Source organism: Xenopus tropicalis, chromosome 3 (genome assembly GCF_000004195.4).
Source record: "Xenopus tropicalis strain Nigerian chromosome 3, UCB_Xtro_10.0, whole genome shotgun sequence".
NCBI lineage: Eukaryota > Metazoa > Chordata > Amphibia > Anura > Pipidae > Xenopus > Xenopus tropicalis.
In genome coordinates, this window is record NC_030679.2 from 55,067,066 (window position 1) to 55,086,389 (window position 19,324).

At 37.5% G+C, this 19,324-nt stretch overlaps 1 protein-coding gene across 10 annotated transcripts in view; it reads right to left on the minus strand.

Moving 5' to 3' along the window:
* atp2b1 (ATPase, Ca++ transporting, plasma membrane 1) overlaps positions 1-19,324 on the minus strand; it is an 88,864-nt gene that overhangs the window by 40,360 nt on the left and 29,180 nt on the right. For all 10 annotated transcript variants that reach the window (XM_012958495.3, XM_031897582.1, XM_031897584.1 and 7 more), the window contains 2 exon segments: positions 14,306-14,715; positions 2,934-3,131 (listed from right to left, as the gene is read on the minus strand). In XM_012958495.3, coding sequence (XP_012813949.1) covers positions 2,934-3,131; positions 14,306-14,504 — 397 coding nt within the window. In that variant the 5' untranslated portion in view covers positions 14,505-14,715.

The following is a 19,324-nucleotide window of genomic DNA, read 5'->3' on the forward strand; positions in this document are numbered from 1 at the left end:
TAAAATTAGGAGCATGTGTTTGATTTCCATCACTCCATTCAAGGCTGTCTTGAATTCTAGTTCAGTATCAACAAAAAGGGAAGCATTTAATGGTGTCACATATTAAATAACTTATAACACAATTCTGGGCCAGTGTTTTCTCAGAGACCTACATAGCATGCCACATCTACCATATGTGCCAAAAATACAGCCACGAATAGTAACTTTAAATGATACTGAATGTTACAAATTGCTTTCTGGTCATAGATCACTGATAAACTACAGACCATACAGTAAAGTGTGAAAGTTTTAAAAGCCTGGGACCTTTCAGTGTCCTAGATTTCCTAGGACACAATTGAGCAGGAAACTGCGATACAGCAAACTTTGTGCTTGTCGTCTACCAGAAACTGAAAAAATGTTATCCTGTTTCTTACTAGTACATTTATTGTTACTGCCTTTCCTTAAAGTGCACCTATTGGGAAAATTGTTTCCCCCACCAGGAGTGTGGGCTAACAGAGCTCTCCACACTTCAGCTGGGGGAAAACTATACCATACACCATGCTTTATTCAAGCAGCTTTACAATATACACTTTATAAGACATTTTAAAGTTATTTCTACATGTAAACACAGTTAAAAACATTATTTTTATTTGTCTTTTTTGCAGCTGGTTCTGTCTCTTGAAAAAAATGTAGCAGAAGTCAGCATTTCATGCTTCTTCAGAGATCTGTTAATTTGCTTGTTGTTTGAAAAGCTAGAACCACCACAGCAGATAACAGAAAGGGGAAGAAAAGCCAATGCTTTCAACAGCAGATATTTTTATAAATAATCTAAAAAACATTTATAATTTGTAATACACAAAACAAAAAGTTGCTTTAAACCACAAATTTCTTTTATTAGGCAATTCTTTATTGATGTTTTTTGCATACCTTTTAACCTTAAGCTACTCACAGCTGATTTCATTATCATAACAGACCTTCTGCTTCCTCTAGACACTCTGCTACTGAAGGCTTTGGGCTAATGCCACACGAGGCGTAAGGCGGATATTTTCGGCAAGCGGAAAATCGCTTGCTGAAAATTCCGCCCTACGCCTGCTACATGTGCCTGCTCCCGAATGAATGAGATACGCTCGGGTGCAGGCACATGTAGCCGATATACGCATGAAAACGCAAGATAATGCAAAGTCTCGCGTTTTCATGCGTATATTGGCTACATGTGCCTGCACCCAAACGTATCTCATTTATTCAGGTGCAGGCATATGTAGGAGGCGCAGGGCGGAATATTCAGCAAGCACTTTTCCGCTTTGCCGAAAATATCTGCCCTACGCCTCGTGTGGCATTAGCCTTACAGTCTAGACAAAATTCACCCTACATTTCACTATACATTTGAAAGGATATAATTCCTACTGTAAATTACTATATAAATACAATTTGTCACCAATAAGAGCTATGACCATGAAATGTCAGCAAGTGCAGGTGGGTCCGATGTCTAATAAAAATAAGTTTAGGCATCAACATTTCTATTAATTGTTATAATGTAGCCTAACAAACAAAGATAAAGAATAGAACCTTTCCTGCTATTTATATAATTTAGAAACTGTGTGAAACATCTGACAGCTGTGCATGTACAGTATAACATTACATTTTTGTTTCTGCAAACACTCAATGATTTGTATTCAATGTATTCTGAATGAGTAAAGGCCCAAACAAAAATCTCTAAAATATAAAATAGAATATTTTAAATAAAGACTTCTGTAATTCAGGCACTCTATGAGTAAAACCACACGTTGGTATCAGCAACTGAGTAAACTCTGGCCTGTATAACTTCAGGATTAAATATTGTAATGACCAAAATATCACATTTAATAACTCCTCTATTGAGCAGGCCTTATAACTCATTGTGTTTCATCCCAGAGTAACACAGAAGCCTGTGATATCAAAATAAACATTGTGTGTGGGTGCGTATTCTTTACAACAATGATTACAACAATGAACCATCATTTGAGTCATTAGGAGTCAGGTGCACAAAGCAAAGCATAGATCTTCCCATATACAGACTTCTGATGTTTTCACTTTTCAAATGACCTTGTTAACATAGAAGCTGTGGCTACTGGGCTGGTGGTCAGGGCTGCCATCAGAAACTTTGGATCCCTGCACACATTGTTTATATGGGGCCCCCTATGAATACAAGCACGCAGTACCAACATTTTGGCTCTATAATAAGCAGTTTATATAAAGCATTCCTCTGATTAATGTGCTAATAAGTCATTCAGTTTAGGGGGGGGGGAGGTCAGTGGTGTTCATAAGTAAGTTACGTAAATTTCTTTGAAAGTAATGTAAGTTTATGCTAAGTAAACTGTGTAAGCATCAGGGCACAATGATGTTGCTGTGGGGCCTAATAAGACAGTAGAAAGTAATACAGTAAACATAATTGTGGGGTCAGTGGAGTTTATATGTAAGTTTCTTTGAAAATAAAGTTTTTGTATAAATTACATCAATTTAGTAAGCGTAGGGCCCAATGATATTTGCTGTGGGGCCCAATAACCAGTCATTCCGACTGCTGCAATGTTCATGTAGAAGACACGGATATAATTCAGTAAATACTTTCCAATATAACCAGCTGTGTTACTCTATAATAAGCATTTCATTTAAATAAGCAAAATAAATAATAAATGTGCTAATAAGTCAGTCAGTCAGTTCATTGGAAGCAGTGGAATTTACCTTCTACCTTACTTTTAAAAATTCACTGTTAGTCAGTGGAGTTTGTCCCAGCAAAGCTTCCCTGCAATTTGCGTAACTTTTGCCACGCAACCAGGCCTCCTTATGAAAGAAGATTTTATGGGGCCTGGCCTAATTGTACCCGCCCTCCCCCCAATGGCAGCCCTGCTGGTAGTTATTATATGTTTTTAAACAGGTCTTATGTTTAATGCACAGATTAAATGCACATGAATACTCACATTCATTATCTCCACCAGGAGGACGGTAAAAAGAAAGGCCTAAAGATATTATGGCTGCTATTTCTAAAATAATTAATGTTACATCTTGTAGTGCTTCCCATACTAACTGAAGAAATGTTTTTGGCTTTTTAGGAGGTATAATATTCTTCCCAAATGCTTCTTGCCTCCTTTCAAGATCAGCTAGATTCCCGCTTAAACCTGTTTACAGAAGAAAAATAAAGCATATATTAGAACATATAACTGTGGTTAGCTTACTGTGTCCAACATATACATATAAAGACATGAATAACCTATGCAACATACCCTTATAAACAGTGCTTAGTGATATCACTTGACACATAAAAACTGCATATTAAGAAATAATACAACCACTATTTTTATACCAATACTCTGCAAATTTATCAGGAACCTGTCACTATCGTTTTTAATCACAGAACTTAATATTGGGCTTGTGGTGTCCAGTAGTGATGTGTGGGCCAGCCCAATACATGCGGGTTTGGCCCCCCAAAATGTTAATGTCAACTCTTGAAACAGTGATTACAGGAGCCTCTGTTAGTGAGTTGCATGACAAAAGGGGGAACTGAAAAGATCAATGTTGGATAGTTAATTAAAGAAATGGAATCATGTTTCTGATAAATGCCTTCATAATATAATATGGTAAAACAAAGTAATTTTGGTACTGCTGACAATGCAGTGGATATTTTATATTTAACTGATGAAGTTTTACAACTTTAACCTCCATACAAATCTGCTGCTGGGAGCAACTAATGATATTTTATTCTACCTGTTTCTGTCCATAAAGAAAAAAAAAAAAAAAAAAAAAAAAAAGAACAACTGACTGGTTGCTATGGGTTTCAGTACAGGTATAAATATGCCCTGTGTCGATTCATGAATCCCACATCACGTTCTAGTAACATACATATGGAACTAATTTTTGCAGCTTAAATCTGCCCGTGTATGGCCACCTTTTTAGACAGAATTTAACTCAGGTTGTATTTTGGAAAACCCTGCACCTTTCTAGAAAGCATGATATTGGGGAAAAAAGGCCTGTAGTGAGGTTAAGTGTTCACAGCAGATTTAGTGAGTGGTAATAGACACCAAAGAAGCAGAGCACAAATTTTCGGGCATGTGCGATTCCTAGGTGCTACTGATTTAAAGAAATACAAGTGCTATGGCACTTGAAAGAGAGGGTTAAACCCACAAACCATTTGGTTAATCAACAAATCAGAAACCTACATATCTACCCTAGATACATTAAACTGCTCACGTCACAACCTAGCTCCTTAAAGAGACCTCTTTAACGTTAGTTAACCCAACTTTTATTTTTTTTTTTACTGGCATGGACATTTTAAATAAAAACAAACAGGAAATGACAAGAAAACACATCATCCGCAACAGATATTCCCATACGATAACTTACCCAACCAAGAATTTTGCCAATTAGAAATCACATAGAAACAAATGTGTCCAAGACATAAGGCATTGAAACTGGTGGTAAAATTACCCATGCTGCCATTCACTCTTTCAATAATCGTAGAGAAAATATTGATGCCTATAAGCTTTGAGATTACATATGAGGAGTACAAGACCAGGAATGAGTGCTGAAAGAAAAGGATCACTTTGTCGCATACACTCTGGCCGGAGCACCAGTAAGTGATTACAATCAAGGAAAGCCAAATATTTTGGCTTTCCTTCTCCTTTCAATTATAAAAAGTTTCCATCACTAGAAAACTCCAGGACCCTAGTATTCCATATACTACAGGTATCGGACCCCTTATCCGGAAACCTGTTATCCAGAAAGCTCAGAATTACGGAAAGCCCGTCTCCCATAGACTCCATTATAAGCAAATAATTCAGAATTTTAAAACTGATTTCCTTTTTTTATGTAGAAATAAAACAGTACCTTGTAATTGATCCCAACTAAGATATAAATAATCCTTATTGGATGGAAAACAATCCTATTTGGTTTAATTAATGTTTTATTAATTTTTTAGTAGACTAAAGGTATGGAGATCCAAATTATGGAAAGACCCCTTATCCGGAATACCCTTGGTCCCGAGCATTCTGGATAATGGGTCCTATACCTGTATTTACAATACCTGTGCATCTTTATGTTGCCTCCTTTCCCCTGAAAACATGACTAGATGACAAGATGCTCTAAACAAAAAACCCAAAACAAACTTTTTACATCAGATACCATGTGCTTAATGTTTACTGGCAGGAAAGAACAATGGGGAATTGTGCACTCCATCTGTCAGTGACAGAATATAAGCTGGTGCTAGCGACAACTGTCAGCGCTTGCTGGATGGTGTGCCAGTAGCCGAGTGCTGGGGCGCCAGGAACACACATCATGTAAAAAATCACTGTTTATGGAACAAGCAATTGTGGCACATAGACGGTAAACATTACACTTAAAAAGCATGCCTGACAGCTGAGAATGATATACAATGGAGTTGAGTAGGCTGGCAATATAAAGCCCTGGAACACTGTAAAGTGGAGAGGTGGTATGAGACTGTGGCTTACATCAACATAGAGGTTATGGAATTACCTATCCAGAACCCTTATCTGCATAAAGATCCAAGGCCATCCATCATGGAGTCCACAACTGAATTTTGTTTCATTATTTCTCTGAAATAATACAGTACACTTTAAGGGTCAATTATAAAGAACGGGCAAATTTGCACCTGAGCAGTAACCTATAGCAACCAATCAGTGATTAGCCTTTTTCATCCAGCTGCAGGGTGAGCAGTGAAAGCAAATACCTGATTGGCTGCCATAGGTTACTCCCAGGTGCAAATTTGCCCTGTCTTTATAAATGACCCCCTGTATCATATACTTCATAGTAACTAAGCTGCATGAATCCATATAGGTGACAAAACAATTCTATTGGGTTTATTAAATGTTTAAATGATTTTTAGCAGACAAAGTACAGTAATACAAATTACAGAAAGATCATGGATAACATTCTATACCTGTACTAACAGGTTGAGAGAAAGGAGTATTTGCAACAAATCTGTAGTTATGGTATCAAAAATTACGAGAGATGTCATTTTTTTTTTTTTTTACAACACCATATTTACCAGTAAATGCATGCTACAGGTGATTTGTGGTGCACAACTAGGGCACTGTTAAAGTATCGACAACCATGGTGCCATGGTGGAATTCCCATACATCCCTACAAAATTGATGACAGTACATTTTGCAACTCAACTGGAATTATCTGTTCTGCAACATGGAGATACTGGTGCTTTTCCTAGCACTTTATCAATTACACATTTTCTCTTTCATTCTTCTATTATTTTTTGACTTCTAATACCAGATATTTGGCTCAATGTTATTTATTATGCAGGCAGTGTATTCTATGCGATGGGTTATCACTGAGGTAATGGTGCTAGAAATTATTTAGAGATTACCAGAAAATGAGATAAAGGTGCCAGGTAAATAAAGGAGAAGGCAAGCCCAACAAAAATACCTACTCATGCTACAGGAAAATAAAAGTCTGACAGTGTGCCTTCAGGTTGTTTCAGTGAGAACTGCCATTGTGTCAAGACAGAAGGGGTCAATTAAAACTGCTGCAGTGTTGTATTCATGAGGGGCAGGCAGGGGGAAAGGACATAAGTGTAATAGACTTTTAATCCACATGCATTCAAAACAATGATTAAAAAAAACAGTTAAGACATCGCATTAGAGTAGCATTAACATTAGGGTGGTAACTAGTCTAGACAGCCAACAAAAGAACAATAATAAATATTTACTAGGTGGTCAGGGTCAGATATAGAACAGGAAGTCTTTTATAGGAAGAATGCTATGAGACATTTTCAATTAAAATGAAACAAAAGGCTGTGGTTTTGGCAGGAGTAGTAACTGGAGGTTGCATTTATGTAGAACCAATCTGGTAATAATTACCAGATGGATGTCTGAAACACATAGGCTGAGGGTAGCCATAGATGGGCTGGCCACCTATACTCCCTCCTGATGAGCCTATGGGCTGAACATATGGAGCATCTGTTTTTAGGGGGAGGTTCTGTCTACTCCCCCAATATAAGACAGACTGCCTCGATCCTCTGGCCAAAATGCCGGCGCAACATGAAAGCCTTAGCGAGAGATGGTGGTTGTAGTGTATAAGTAAGGCACACTATTTTTTATTTTTTTTTTCTGCCCCCGTCTTCTGATACGTGCAGAAAATGTTTTTAATTTTGGCATGCTGCTGGTTGGGTCTGTAACTTATGGCCCTTTTTATTATTTTACAATATAGGCCATGAATTATAGCCCCAACCAGCAGAGTGAAAGAGTGAGTGTGTGTACCCAAAAAGTGAATAGTTTTACTAAGAAAAAACAAATAAGGCTTTCGTTATAAGCTAACTAGGGCAAACAGGAACATTTTAGATTTAAGACGCCTGCTAATAAAATAGTTACAACACAAGCTGAAGGGAGGGGGTTGTACATTTGGAATCTAATTACCTACCTCACACAAACCAAATATGGAGTAGCCTTAAGCTGGCCATACACGTGGCGATCTGACGATGTTTCGTGCGACCATCGGTCGCACGAAACATCGTCAGATCCGCCACACACCATTCAGGGCTGAATCGGCAGGTAAGGAGGTAGAAACAATAGGATTTCTACCTCCTTCTGCCGATTCAGCGCTGAAGGGAGATTTTGGTCAGGCACCTTCTATGGCGCCCGATCAAAATTTTCAAACTGGTCCGATCGGCGAGTCGGCCGATATCAGCAGCTTCCTGCAATATCGGTCGACTCGCCGACATACCATACACACACCGAATATCGTACGAAACAAGGTTTCGTACGATATTATCGGTGCGTGTATGGCCACCTTAAGTTTTCCAGTTTGCCATGTTTCACTCAAGGAATAACAAAAACTATAGAAACAAATGGGTTTACCATCCCTTTAATTGCCTTCTCATCTCCACAACTGGGACCAAGGGAGAACCAAGGGAGCTGGGAATTGGGAGCCCAATTCACTGAGCTCATGTTAAGCAATGGCTATAACGCTCTATTATTAATAACAAATCTGGCAGAAGAGATTCTTGTGTTAGTCAGGCAGAAGCAGCATGAATGGCATCCTTACAAACACACCTACAAATTCAGAAAGGGTGGTTTTGGTCTCTTATGATCTCTGTTCCTAACTTCATTTCAACCCTTGAGTGCCACAGTATTGTGTCAGATGTTATCACACTTTTCCAGTTCCAGCTCCCCTTAGAAGTCCAAACTTTCATCAGAGCCACACTTAGAGCCAGTTACTTATATTTAAAAAAAAATATTCAAGGGAGAAAGGAATATTTACTACAAGACTCACTCTTATGACCTTCAAGCTGGTCTTTCAGGTGTATCAAGGAGAACAAACTGGCTTTCAACCTAAGGGCTCATACTCATGAGTGTTCCTTCCTCCGTTCTGTGGTGGGTTCTCCTGCGTTCCACCACAGGGGAGTGCAGGAAGGAACACATTCCATACTGTATGTGCCTGTACGAATGTGGTAGAATAAAACATGCTGCGTTTCACGTGTTTGACGCTTGCATGCACCTGTGTGGCTCATACAAAAGTATGGAATATGTTTGTTTCTGCGCCCCCCCTGCAGTTGAACACCACCGCAAAAGAAAAAAAAAAAAAAAATTATGTATAGTCTTATGAAAATTTATATGTATGTGTGTGTATGTATAGAATGTATAGAGAATGTTTATAGGGAATGTAGAAACACAAGCCTTGAAGTAATTGGCATAAAGTCTAGAAAGGGTACAGGCTAAAATATTAGTAATGGGAAAGCATTAAGCTATTGTTAGTTAGTTTGCCGGATATCAAGGGCAAATGTGTACTATCCAAAGTATATGATTTGTGACAAGGAAATGACAGCATAAAAATATCTATCCAAAACACTTCCCCAGGAAATCATTAAACCTCCAAAATAACCAGCAGTTTGAGAATTTCAGTTTCTCAAGGCACCCTTTTCATTTAGTGCTTGAAATAAATGTGGCAGGTGGTCTGTTGTACACAGTTAAATATGCACACCTGTTATTATCCAAGGGCACATTATGTGGCAAGCAGAAACAGGTTCTTGCTATGGACAGTTTTTTCTGGGAAACACTTGGATGACACTTGTCATACTTACTCTTAAAGGTTTAGCTGATGGCAAGTTACAAAGTTGTAAGGAGAAAAGAATCAAGGGGATGGGAATGCAATCTCTGTACTCTGATTTCCTCTCACTTAAAACAAACAGGCAGGGTAATTAGCTCCTTATAAAATTAACCATAGTGTGTGAATGTAATAAGGAAATTAGACTGTAAGCACCGCTACGGCAATGGCCGATATATTATTCTGCCACTACATAATTAAATAACATTGTTTAAGGTCATATGTGGTTGCTATTATTTAAAGAATAAGATTTGAACTTGCAAACTAGCCCTTTAAGCTCCTTTTGGCGAAGAGATCCTCTCATTGCATTATTAAGCATTGCATTTTTAGACACTGCATTGGACTGAGCTGCTCACTTGACCCCAGGCCTGTCTGGAGAAAACTTCATTTCTGAGTTTAGCATACTCATCCTATGGGTTTTTCAAGCAACTGAGCTCTGACCAGATTTTAGTCAGTTTAACCCCAACATTACAAAAAAATATTTTTAAAAAAAGTGCTTTTTTTGTTGTTGTCCAGTTATCCTGCACTGGTAAAAAAATAAGCTTGGTTCAGAAGAACAATGACAGTGCACTTAAATAAGCTGCTGTGTAAGAATGGTGGCAGCCACTGAAGTTGAAATTGGCCTGTAAAGGGGCCATACACGTTCAGATTTTAGTCAAGGTTCTGGTGAATGTTCAGATATTGATTATAAATTTAAAAAATAACAAATCAGGAGGATGTTCGGAACATAGTTGGCAGACGTCGGTCGTACGAAAATGCCTTCCTGGAAATGCATTGTAGGTGCCCCATGGATATCGTCAAATACACGCACAGATTTTATCATTATCCAATTTCCAAAAATTATCAGGTCGAGGTCTGAAAATTGTACAAAACTATGTTTCATACAATTATATCTGTGTGTGTACGGCCAAGTTTTAGGCACACATTTATGTACTTACACAGTTAAGCACTGTATAATACAATAACTTTATTTCTTACACTAGAAAAAAAAACAATCTACAGAACTGAAAACTACTCTCTAGGATATTTGCTGGCAAGAAATTTGCAGATGCAATATATAATAAAATGAAAATATTTCCTTGTCCTTTAATGGCCTTGCTCTGTCTATATACTTATGCTACGTATGTATGATTAAATTGGATGTTCTTTCACAGGTTATACCCATGGCTAGCTTGTTATAAGAAGGCTGTAACCTAAAAAAGGCCAGAGTCTCAACAGTTAAAGCTTTAGCCTTTACATTAGTCTGTACCAGCAGCCAAAAGGGAGATCTCTCTAAAGTTTGTCAACTGAGCCACATCTAACCTAGCTGGAATTAGGGATGCACCGAATCCAGGATTCAGTTCAGGATTCGGCCAAGATTCATCTAAAACCACATGCCTCCGTCTCTTTACACCATCCACACCCACTGCGCTCTCTCGTCTTAAACCTTTCTATCTCGCTGCTCCTTACCTCTGGAACTCTATCCCTGAATCCCTCCGTAGGGAAAACTCACCCACTCTCTTTAAGAAAAAACTCAGCTGTTACCTTCTGGAGCACTAAGACATTATTTTGCCCAGTCCTGCGCTTAAGGGCAAATGCCCATACCTGATGCACTCTTACCTTCCAGTTTGTGCCTGTATGTTACCCAACCACTCAGATTGTAAGCTCTACGGGGCAGGGACCTCCTTCCTACTATGTCTCATACCACATGGCACTTTATATATATATATATATATATATATAGTCAGGGCTGTATTTCCCCCTAGACACCTGAAATCCAGCTTTGTTGGCTGATTTACCTGGCAGGTACCTGGTGGCAGTGGGGGAGACATTTTGTTCCTTATATTTTAATTTATTGCAGACTGTAAGCTCTACGGGGCAGGGACCTCCTTCCTACTGTGTCTCATACCACATGGCACTTATATATATATGTATACATATATGTATTTATTGTATTTATTTATTATATCACTTGTCCTCCCTGTGTGTAATTTTGTATTCTGTAAGACTGTACAGCGCTGCGTACCCTTGTGGCGCTTTATAAATAAAGTTATACATACATACATGCCTGGCCGAACCAAATATAAATCCTTAAAATCATGTGCGCTGTTCTTTGTCTCTTTAGTACCTTAATTTGTACATGCAAATTAGGGTTCGGATTCAGGGTTTGGCAGAATCCCAAAATAGGTTATTCGTTGCATCCCTAGCTGGAATTAGCCCATGTATGGGGTAAAAACCACAGCTGATGCAGCCAAATATCTACAGAGGAGCCTTTTAAGATCCACTGACCAAATAATATATTAGGCTCTGAAAGTGGATCTGTGGAACTGGTTAGCATTTCAATAGTTTGTTGTAGGTTAGACAATATGATCAGTCTATTTTGGTTCATCAACTGGAAGGTTAAATCGTAAAATGATCCATTGCTTTGGCAAGTTCTCCAAGAAGTGAATTTTTACATGGATGAAAACTAACAAGGTCTCTTCCTCTAGCCACAACTGCAATTTCTATAAAATTACATAACAAAAGAAGCATACCTGATGATTAGCATATACTTCTTATTTGTGCTAGTTTCGCCAGTTAACTGTGCAAAGTCTGCCCTAAAAGTGTAGAGGTTATACTATGTTTCTGTGCACCAATAAAAGAATGGGCTGTTTATATTCAGAAATGTGGTGTATGCCATACATTATTCCTGGACAGAGAAAAGTAAGACACATTTGCACAGATGTCCTAAGTATTAAATTACTCTTTATCTCTGAAGTTGACAGCCAGTAAATGGCAATAAATAGTAATGCAGAGTTAAAACACATTAGGATTGTCAAAAGCAGCCAATGTGTATGTAAACATTATTTTCAAGTCAAAAACATAGATATAGTATTGGTGAACTTCAATTAAGAAAACATTTGGATATTTCCTACAAAGGTTAAATATTCCACTAAATTGTATCTTTACTCCTTTAAATGTAAACTAAAACTGGGATCTCTTATCAGGAAACGTGATATCAATTTTTATTTTCAGCAGGAAAGCTCTGTGCCCCTCTATCTTTTTTTATGTTGATTCACAATAAATGCTCTAGGCTGCTGTGGTTATTTTAGATTCACATTTCACAGAAGTAAAGAAACAAGCACATTCTGCATTAAAATAGATTAATGGGGCAGTATACACTTTTGCAAACATGAGCAAAACAAGTACAGGTATGGGGCCTGTTATGCAGAATGCTTGGGACCTGGGGTTTTCCGGATAAGGGGGATCTCCATAACGTAAGTCTACTAAAAAAAAAATCATCTAAAGATTGAATAAACCCAATAGGATTTTTTTGCCTCCAATAAGAATTTAATATATCTTAGTTGGGATCAAGTACAAGGTACTGTTTTATTATTACAGAGAAAAAAAAATCGCTTATAATGGAGTCTATGGCAGATGGGCATTCCCATAATTCGGAGCTTTCTAGATAAGGGGTTTCCAGGTTTCCTGAAGTAAAATCTGTCTAGACTTTTAACATAAAAAATGGAACATTGTTTTGGTTTCACACTTACTAAATCCCTTGACTTTACTTGAGGTCTGTATAAACATTTCCATTATTCTTTTGAGAGTGTATTGGCATAGAGTTAGGCAGAAGTTCATCATGCAGGGGTTTATTTGTACACAGGTAATCTAATAATTTATCTTGCAAAAACCAGGAAATTATAAAAAAATGTTTCTCTCTGCCTTGTTTAGCTCAAGAAATAACAAAAACCATATGTTTCATTAGCTCTATAGCCAGCACTTTAGGCTTTCCTTAATAGAGTCTGTTAGATCGACAGTGTTTAAAAAATAAATATTCATGTTTTAATAAAACACATGTTCTGTGTATGAATTCAATGCATGTTTAGTGCTTATGGATGCCTCCATGACACCGACAGAAGCTTATGGTCAACAAAACAGACTTAACCCTATAACTGCCCAGGGTGAATAGTTATCACCTTCTATAGCTCCCATCAGGCTTACAGCCTCCTACAGTTACCTCCTGAATGTGAACCGCTATAAGCCAGAACCAAGTCTTGTCTTTTTTTTTTTTTTTTTAACTGTTCCAGTGCCTCCAGGTTCTTATACAATAGAGTGCTTCCCTGTCCAGTAAGTACACCCATACTCTAAACATACCTGTCTTTCCTTTCCTTGCCAATCACAGTGAAATGCAAATTGAGCACAAAAATTCACAAATGAGATTGTGGTTTGCATGTGAAGTCCCTCATGACGTGTTTACCTTGTGTAAATATAGCACCAATTTTCACGTTGTGAACATAATTTTACACCTTGTGAAATCAGTTTAGCGAAAAAGATTTCCGCCACCAAAGTTGGGAGCGTAATTTGGACCTATAGTGTGCACATAAATATTCGCAATTTGCGAATATACCATATTTAAAAAGCTTTTGCAGTGCGAGTATAAAACTTGCAATTATGTTTGCACATTTGCACCAGTCTTGCCCAGCTTTATAAATATAAACTGAGGCAGGGCAAAATATGTTTACTGTGCAAATAATTCCGCACTGCACAAATTTTATGAATGACCCAGTGACTGTTAATTTCCATCACTCCCCAGCTTGCAATCCAAGGTCTCTATCATGCACACATACCAGCACCTGAATATTTTTGAAACGTGGGATACAATAAATACACAAGGTAAACATAAATAATCTACAAACACACTGCCCTGGTAAGAACTGAATATTGGACTTCAACACTGCAAGGCAACAATACTAACTACTGAACCACTGTATGTGCAAATATGTAATAAATACACAAACATTTTAATATTTAGATATAAAATATTAATGTGGTAAAAAAATGAACACAACAGAGCAATAGATCCCTTTTAAAAATAAAGTTCCTCCTTCAACAACCGCTCTGAAAAACCAAGGAAGTTGGAAAGGCTTCCTAAAATATGACAATAATATTACAGATTGAAAAAGTTATACCCTTCAACTTCCATTTTCATTCTATAGAGTTGCCCCAGACCATGTCAAACAGCAAAAATAAGTGTATATATATTAGAGTATTTCTACAGAGTTCTAAATGGCCACTGCTCAAAGTATCTGAAAAAAATGGATAGTTGGATGCATATATTGCTTCTAGGTAGAACACTGTCCATTTAGTGGTTGTTCCATCTTTGACAGGAAATACCCTATACTTAGGATATGTTGGTTAGATTAAAAAGGACCATTGCCCGTACTTTAGTAGAACAGTAAATTTACCAGAATGTAAATCTTACCTTCATGTGGAGAGGTTTTCAACCTAGTACAAATTCCATACACATCACCATATCGCTCCTGTATTTTTTGCAAAGCATCCGTCGATCTCAATTCCATAAGCGTGCGAAGCTCTTCAATTGTAATGCCAAACTCTCCCCCATGGTTTGTTTCATTGAAAGAGTTTTTAACGCCACTATATGCAACTGAATTATTAGCCATTTTGATTGCTGTAAATCCTTTCGTACAGGGAAGTTAAAGCAGCTGTTGGAAATTCCAATGGGGCTTGTTTTCTCCCCAAATAACGAAAAAACAAAAATCAATTTCTATAACAAGTTCATGTTAAGGAATTAAAAAAAGCTCAAAGGGGATTTCCATAGATATGCCTTGAATTCAGCTCCATATTTCTCCACTGCGTCATTTCATTTACCATCTGTTAAAAAAAAAAAAAAAATTAGAAAAGGTCAGATATGCTAACTTTGTTTACTTGGATTCCTAATACAAAACCTGGGTGCTAGTACAAAGGACAACAACAAGGACAGCACTCCTAGGATTTAAAGAAAAGGTTTATTACAGTAATAAACCTTTTTATTTTTTGCATTCACATTTTGCTCACAATTCTTTAAATCCTAGGAGTTCTGTCCTTGTTCCAATGTATATATACACATACATACATACATACATACATACACCCCAATTCATAATGTACAACATTTCTGCCCTACTTCTTTAGTTCTCCTTTAGGTCTGTGCATGGCATCATGAAACAGAACACTGCCAAGGCAATTTTGAATGCAATACTAAAGACACTGTCAGAAAGCTTGGTCTCCATTACAGATCAACAATCTTTTGGCACATTACTTTCCACAGTAAACAAATGTCAAAATCACAATTTTCATTCAAGGGCCCTGCCTAATGGAGTTCACACGCATGTTTATAGTTACTGGGGAAAAATACATGTTAAGGTTTAGATGTTAGAGGGGATGTTCACCATTATAACAGTCTTTGAAATTAAATATACTTGGCTATTCAAACAATATTTACAATATTGTTTAAACAATGAGCATTTCCAATCTATCTACCTGCATAGATTCTTCAGGTCTCTTTTCTCTGTTAGCCAGGGGGTCTCACACCCATGCCATTTACATAGTACATCACAGGGAGGAGCAGGCAAACATTGCTAGTGCACAGGCCCTTTCTTTTGCCAGTCATAGACTCAACTGGCTTAATTGTGGCAGCAAATCAAATCAATGAAATACCAATGAAAGGGGCATGCACAGTAGAGAATGATATCTTTACTCTGCTGGTGTCAGATATACCCATGGGCAGAGAGGAGACATCTAAGGATCTATGCAGAGCTACCTTTCCAGGTACATATAATTGAAAACTATATCTTAACCCAATTTGCTCATACTGGAATGGCTAAACATCGCTCTTAAGTAAAAAAAACCCACAATAAACCTTTTGCATGAAGACATTTTGGCAATATTGTTTTAACTATTCTGGAATGTGTACATCAAACAGCTAATGAAGGAAAGAAAAAAATAAAGCTGAGGATTTATGTGCAAGAGCTCGGTCATGTAACTCACTACATTACAAATTACACAAAACATCTAAAATTAAAAAAAAAAAAAAAAAGCTTTTGCTGTGGGCATATTGTTGTCTTATTCCTATGTATTAGTGTAGCTTGGCAACAATACCAGTGTAACAAAAAGGCTCATCAGATTCACAGGATCTTTTAAAAGCCAATAGTTAAGTAATTTTAAACCGCTGCCTGACTAAGATTAAGCTACTGCTGCTATTCTCTGCAAAGCATTTGACCTTCAGCTGCACATTATCAGCAGCCGAGCTGTAGCATAAGAAATGGCTCCCTAAATGATTATCTAAGGAAAGCTTCTTGGTTAATCTAATTAGTTCATCTAAGGCCTGACAAACTCATGTGCTGTGGTGTTGTAGGACATGGCAAAGAATGATGTTCCTTCTCTTGCGAGTTCATAGATATAGGCTGAAAACTTGACAAGTATTTTATAACTGTTGTATGTGTCTTGTGTTGCATAAGAGCCACACTATGCTTCTGTCAAAGAGGTACAAGCTGATTACTCCATCGCAGCCACGCTATGCTTCTATCAGGCTGTTCTAGCTGATTATTGTAAGAGCATGGCCCATAACAATTTCAGCAGCACATAAATGGCAGTTCTGAATAGTTTGAATATAGTTAGCTACAATGTTAAAGAACTTCAAAAGAACATGGTCATTTTTGTACCTATTGATGACGTGACAAATAGGCATGTATGAAAAAAGCAGCAGAACAATATATGTATGGCTTCAAGAGCTTTCCTCTCTGTTTTCAAGGACTAGATGCAACCTGGGCAAGCAGCTTTGACATAACAGCTTAAAGTAGTACTTTGTCGTAAAGGTGCATTTGTCTTATATCTTATATTGAAAAGTAACTGCTTGCAGTCATTGTTAAAAAGTTAACAAGTGGAAAATCTCACCTGTTGGAAACTGTGCCTAACAGCCTTATGAACCTGCCCTGACAATTCCCCCTTTTCAGTCACGGAGACTGCTGGCCAGTGCTATTAAACGGTTTGACACAGGAGGAACTTTTTGATCTCCTCCTCTGTCTCTAGATATTGAAATCATGTGTCTGGTAGCGGTCAAATGAGCTTGAGGCTGCCTGTGCTGGTATAAACTCATGGAATGGACTGCCTGCAAGTGCTGAGCGGCTATTATTGGAGTTTGTACTGCAACACCAGAAGGCTTGCTAGTCATAAAGCACAAAAATCTATGAAATGGTAGGGGCAGGGCAGCCTGTAAGTCACGCTGTGCCACCCAGTCAGGTGATTTCGATATCCACTGACAAAGGAAGAAGAGAAAATCTCAGAGGCAGCTACGATAGACTGCCCAGCACAGCAAGTTTGCACTTGTTAAGATTGAAAGAAAGTCTTCCAATCTTACTATAAATACTGGACTTGGCTAAGAGGTCTCTAAAGACATCAAAGGTACTCTGTAAAATCTGCAGCTCTAACATCAAATTTAGCTGAAATAAATACATGGTACATTTCTTTCTCTCTCTCAGTGCAGGTAGAATTGCAGCTTCCACACAAACTAAAAGTATGCAGAGGTGCGCTGTTACCAGTGAACCTTAAATTCTATATACAGGTATGGGACCTGTTATCAAGAATGCTTGGGACCTGGTGTTTTCTGGATAAGGGGTTTTCTCCACACTAAGGGGCTGATTTACTAATCCACAAATCCGAATGGGAAAAATTTGGATTTGAAACGAACATTTTGCGACTTTTTCGTATTTTTTTGCAATTTTTTTCGTCACCGTTACGACTTTTTCGTAAATTGTTGCAACTTTTTCGTAGGCATTACGACTTGTGCGAATTGTCGCGACTTTTTCGTAGCTGTTACGACTTTTTCGTATTGAGCGCTCGTAAACGGCGGGCAAACCTTTCAGACTTTGCATGATTTTGGAAGCCTCCCATAGGCATCAATGGCACTCTGCAGCTCCAACCTGGCCCAAGGAAAGTCACGATACTGAAGCTTGAATGAATCCGAAACTTTCGTACTCGGCGCGATGGCTACGGAAAAGTTGTGACAATTTGCGCAAGTCGTAACGCTACGGAAAAAGTTGCGACAATTTACGAAAAAGTTGTAACGGCTACGAAAAAGTCGCAACAATTTAAGAAAAAAATCGCAAAATACCGATCATTACGAAAAAAACGCATTTGGACGCTTTTTGGACGTTCGAAGATTAGTACATGTGCCCCTAAGTCTACAAAAAAAAATTATTAAAACATTAAATAAACCCAACAGTATAGTTTTGCCTCTAATATGGATTCATTCACAGGAAAGATCGTTTCCACCCTCCACTGATGTTCAGGGCTGAATCGAATTCTACATTTACCTGATAATTCATCCCATAATATCTGCGAGTGTATGGCAAGCTTTAACCTTTCCTTCTCCTTAAAGGGACTATTTCAAATTCCAAAGCAATGCAGTTATTCCTTTTTTCTGACAAATGCGCATGACAGTAATATCAGCAGACACTGTTTCTAATGTGAGACATAGGCTTTGAATTGTATTGAAGTGAGAGAGGCCTTAGTAAAATAACTGGTAAAATGCACCAGATCTGTCTGTGGAAGACGTTTATGTTTTATAAATTTTGATAATAATTTACAGATTACAAAGACCATAAGCACATATATAGAAAGCATAGCAGTTATTTTACAACTTACCAAATTGCTATGATAGGAAAATGTTTAGCTTGAGTATTGCCAATGAATAATGCATTGCATTACCTTTACCTCTTTTTTGTATATCTAAGTAAATAGAACCACAATCATAGACAAAACTAACAGCAATACAGGCCTGACAGCTATTTTTGAAGGAATGAAACACACAATCCCTAATCCCTATGTAATACAGCATAAATCAAAATGAAACAAGACAATTAACATATACATGCCAAACATATATTACAGATATGGAATCTGTTTCCAGAAAGTTCCGAATTATGGGAAGGCCATCTCCAATAGATTCCATTTTAATAAAATTATTTAAAAAAAAAAAATGATATCCTTTTTCTCTAATAATAAAACAGTACCTTGTACATGATCCCAGCTAAGATATAATTAATCCTTACTGGTGACAAAACAATCCGATTTGGTTTAATTAACCTTTAATTATTATTATAATTAGATTTAAAGGAACAGTAACACCAAAAAATAAAAGCGCTTTAAAGTAATAAAAATATAATGCACTGTTGCCCTGCACTGGTAAAAACTGGTGTGTTTGCTACAGTAACACTACTATAATTTATATAATAAGCTGCTGTGTAGCCACGGGGGCAGCTATTCAAGCTGGAAAAAAGGAGAAAAGGCACAGGTTACATAGCAGATAACAGGCAAGTTCTGTAGAATACAATAGTGTTTTATCTGTTATCTGCTATGTGCCTGTGCCTTTTCTCCTTTGAATGGCTGCCCCCATACTACACAGCAGCTTATTTATATAAATTATAGTAGACTTTCTGAAGTA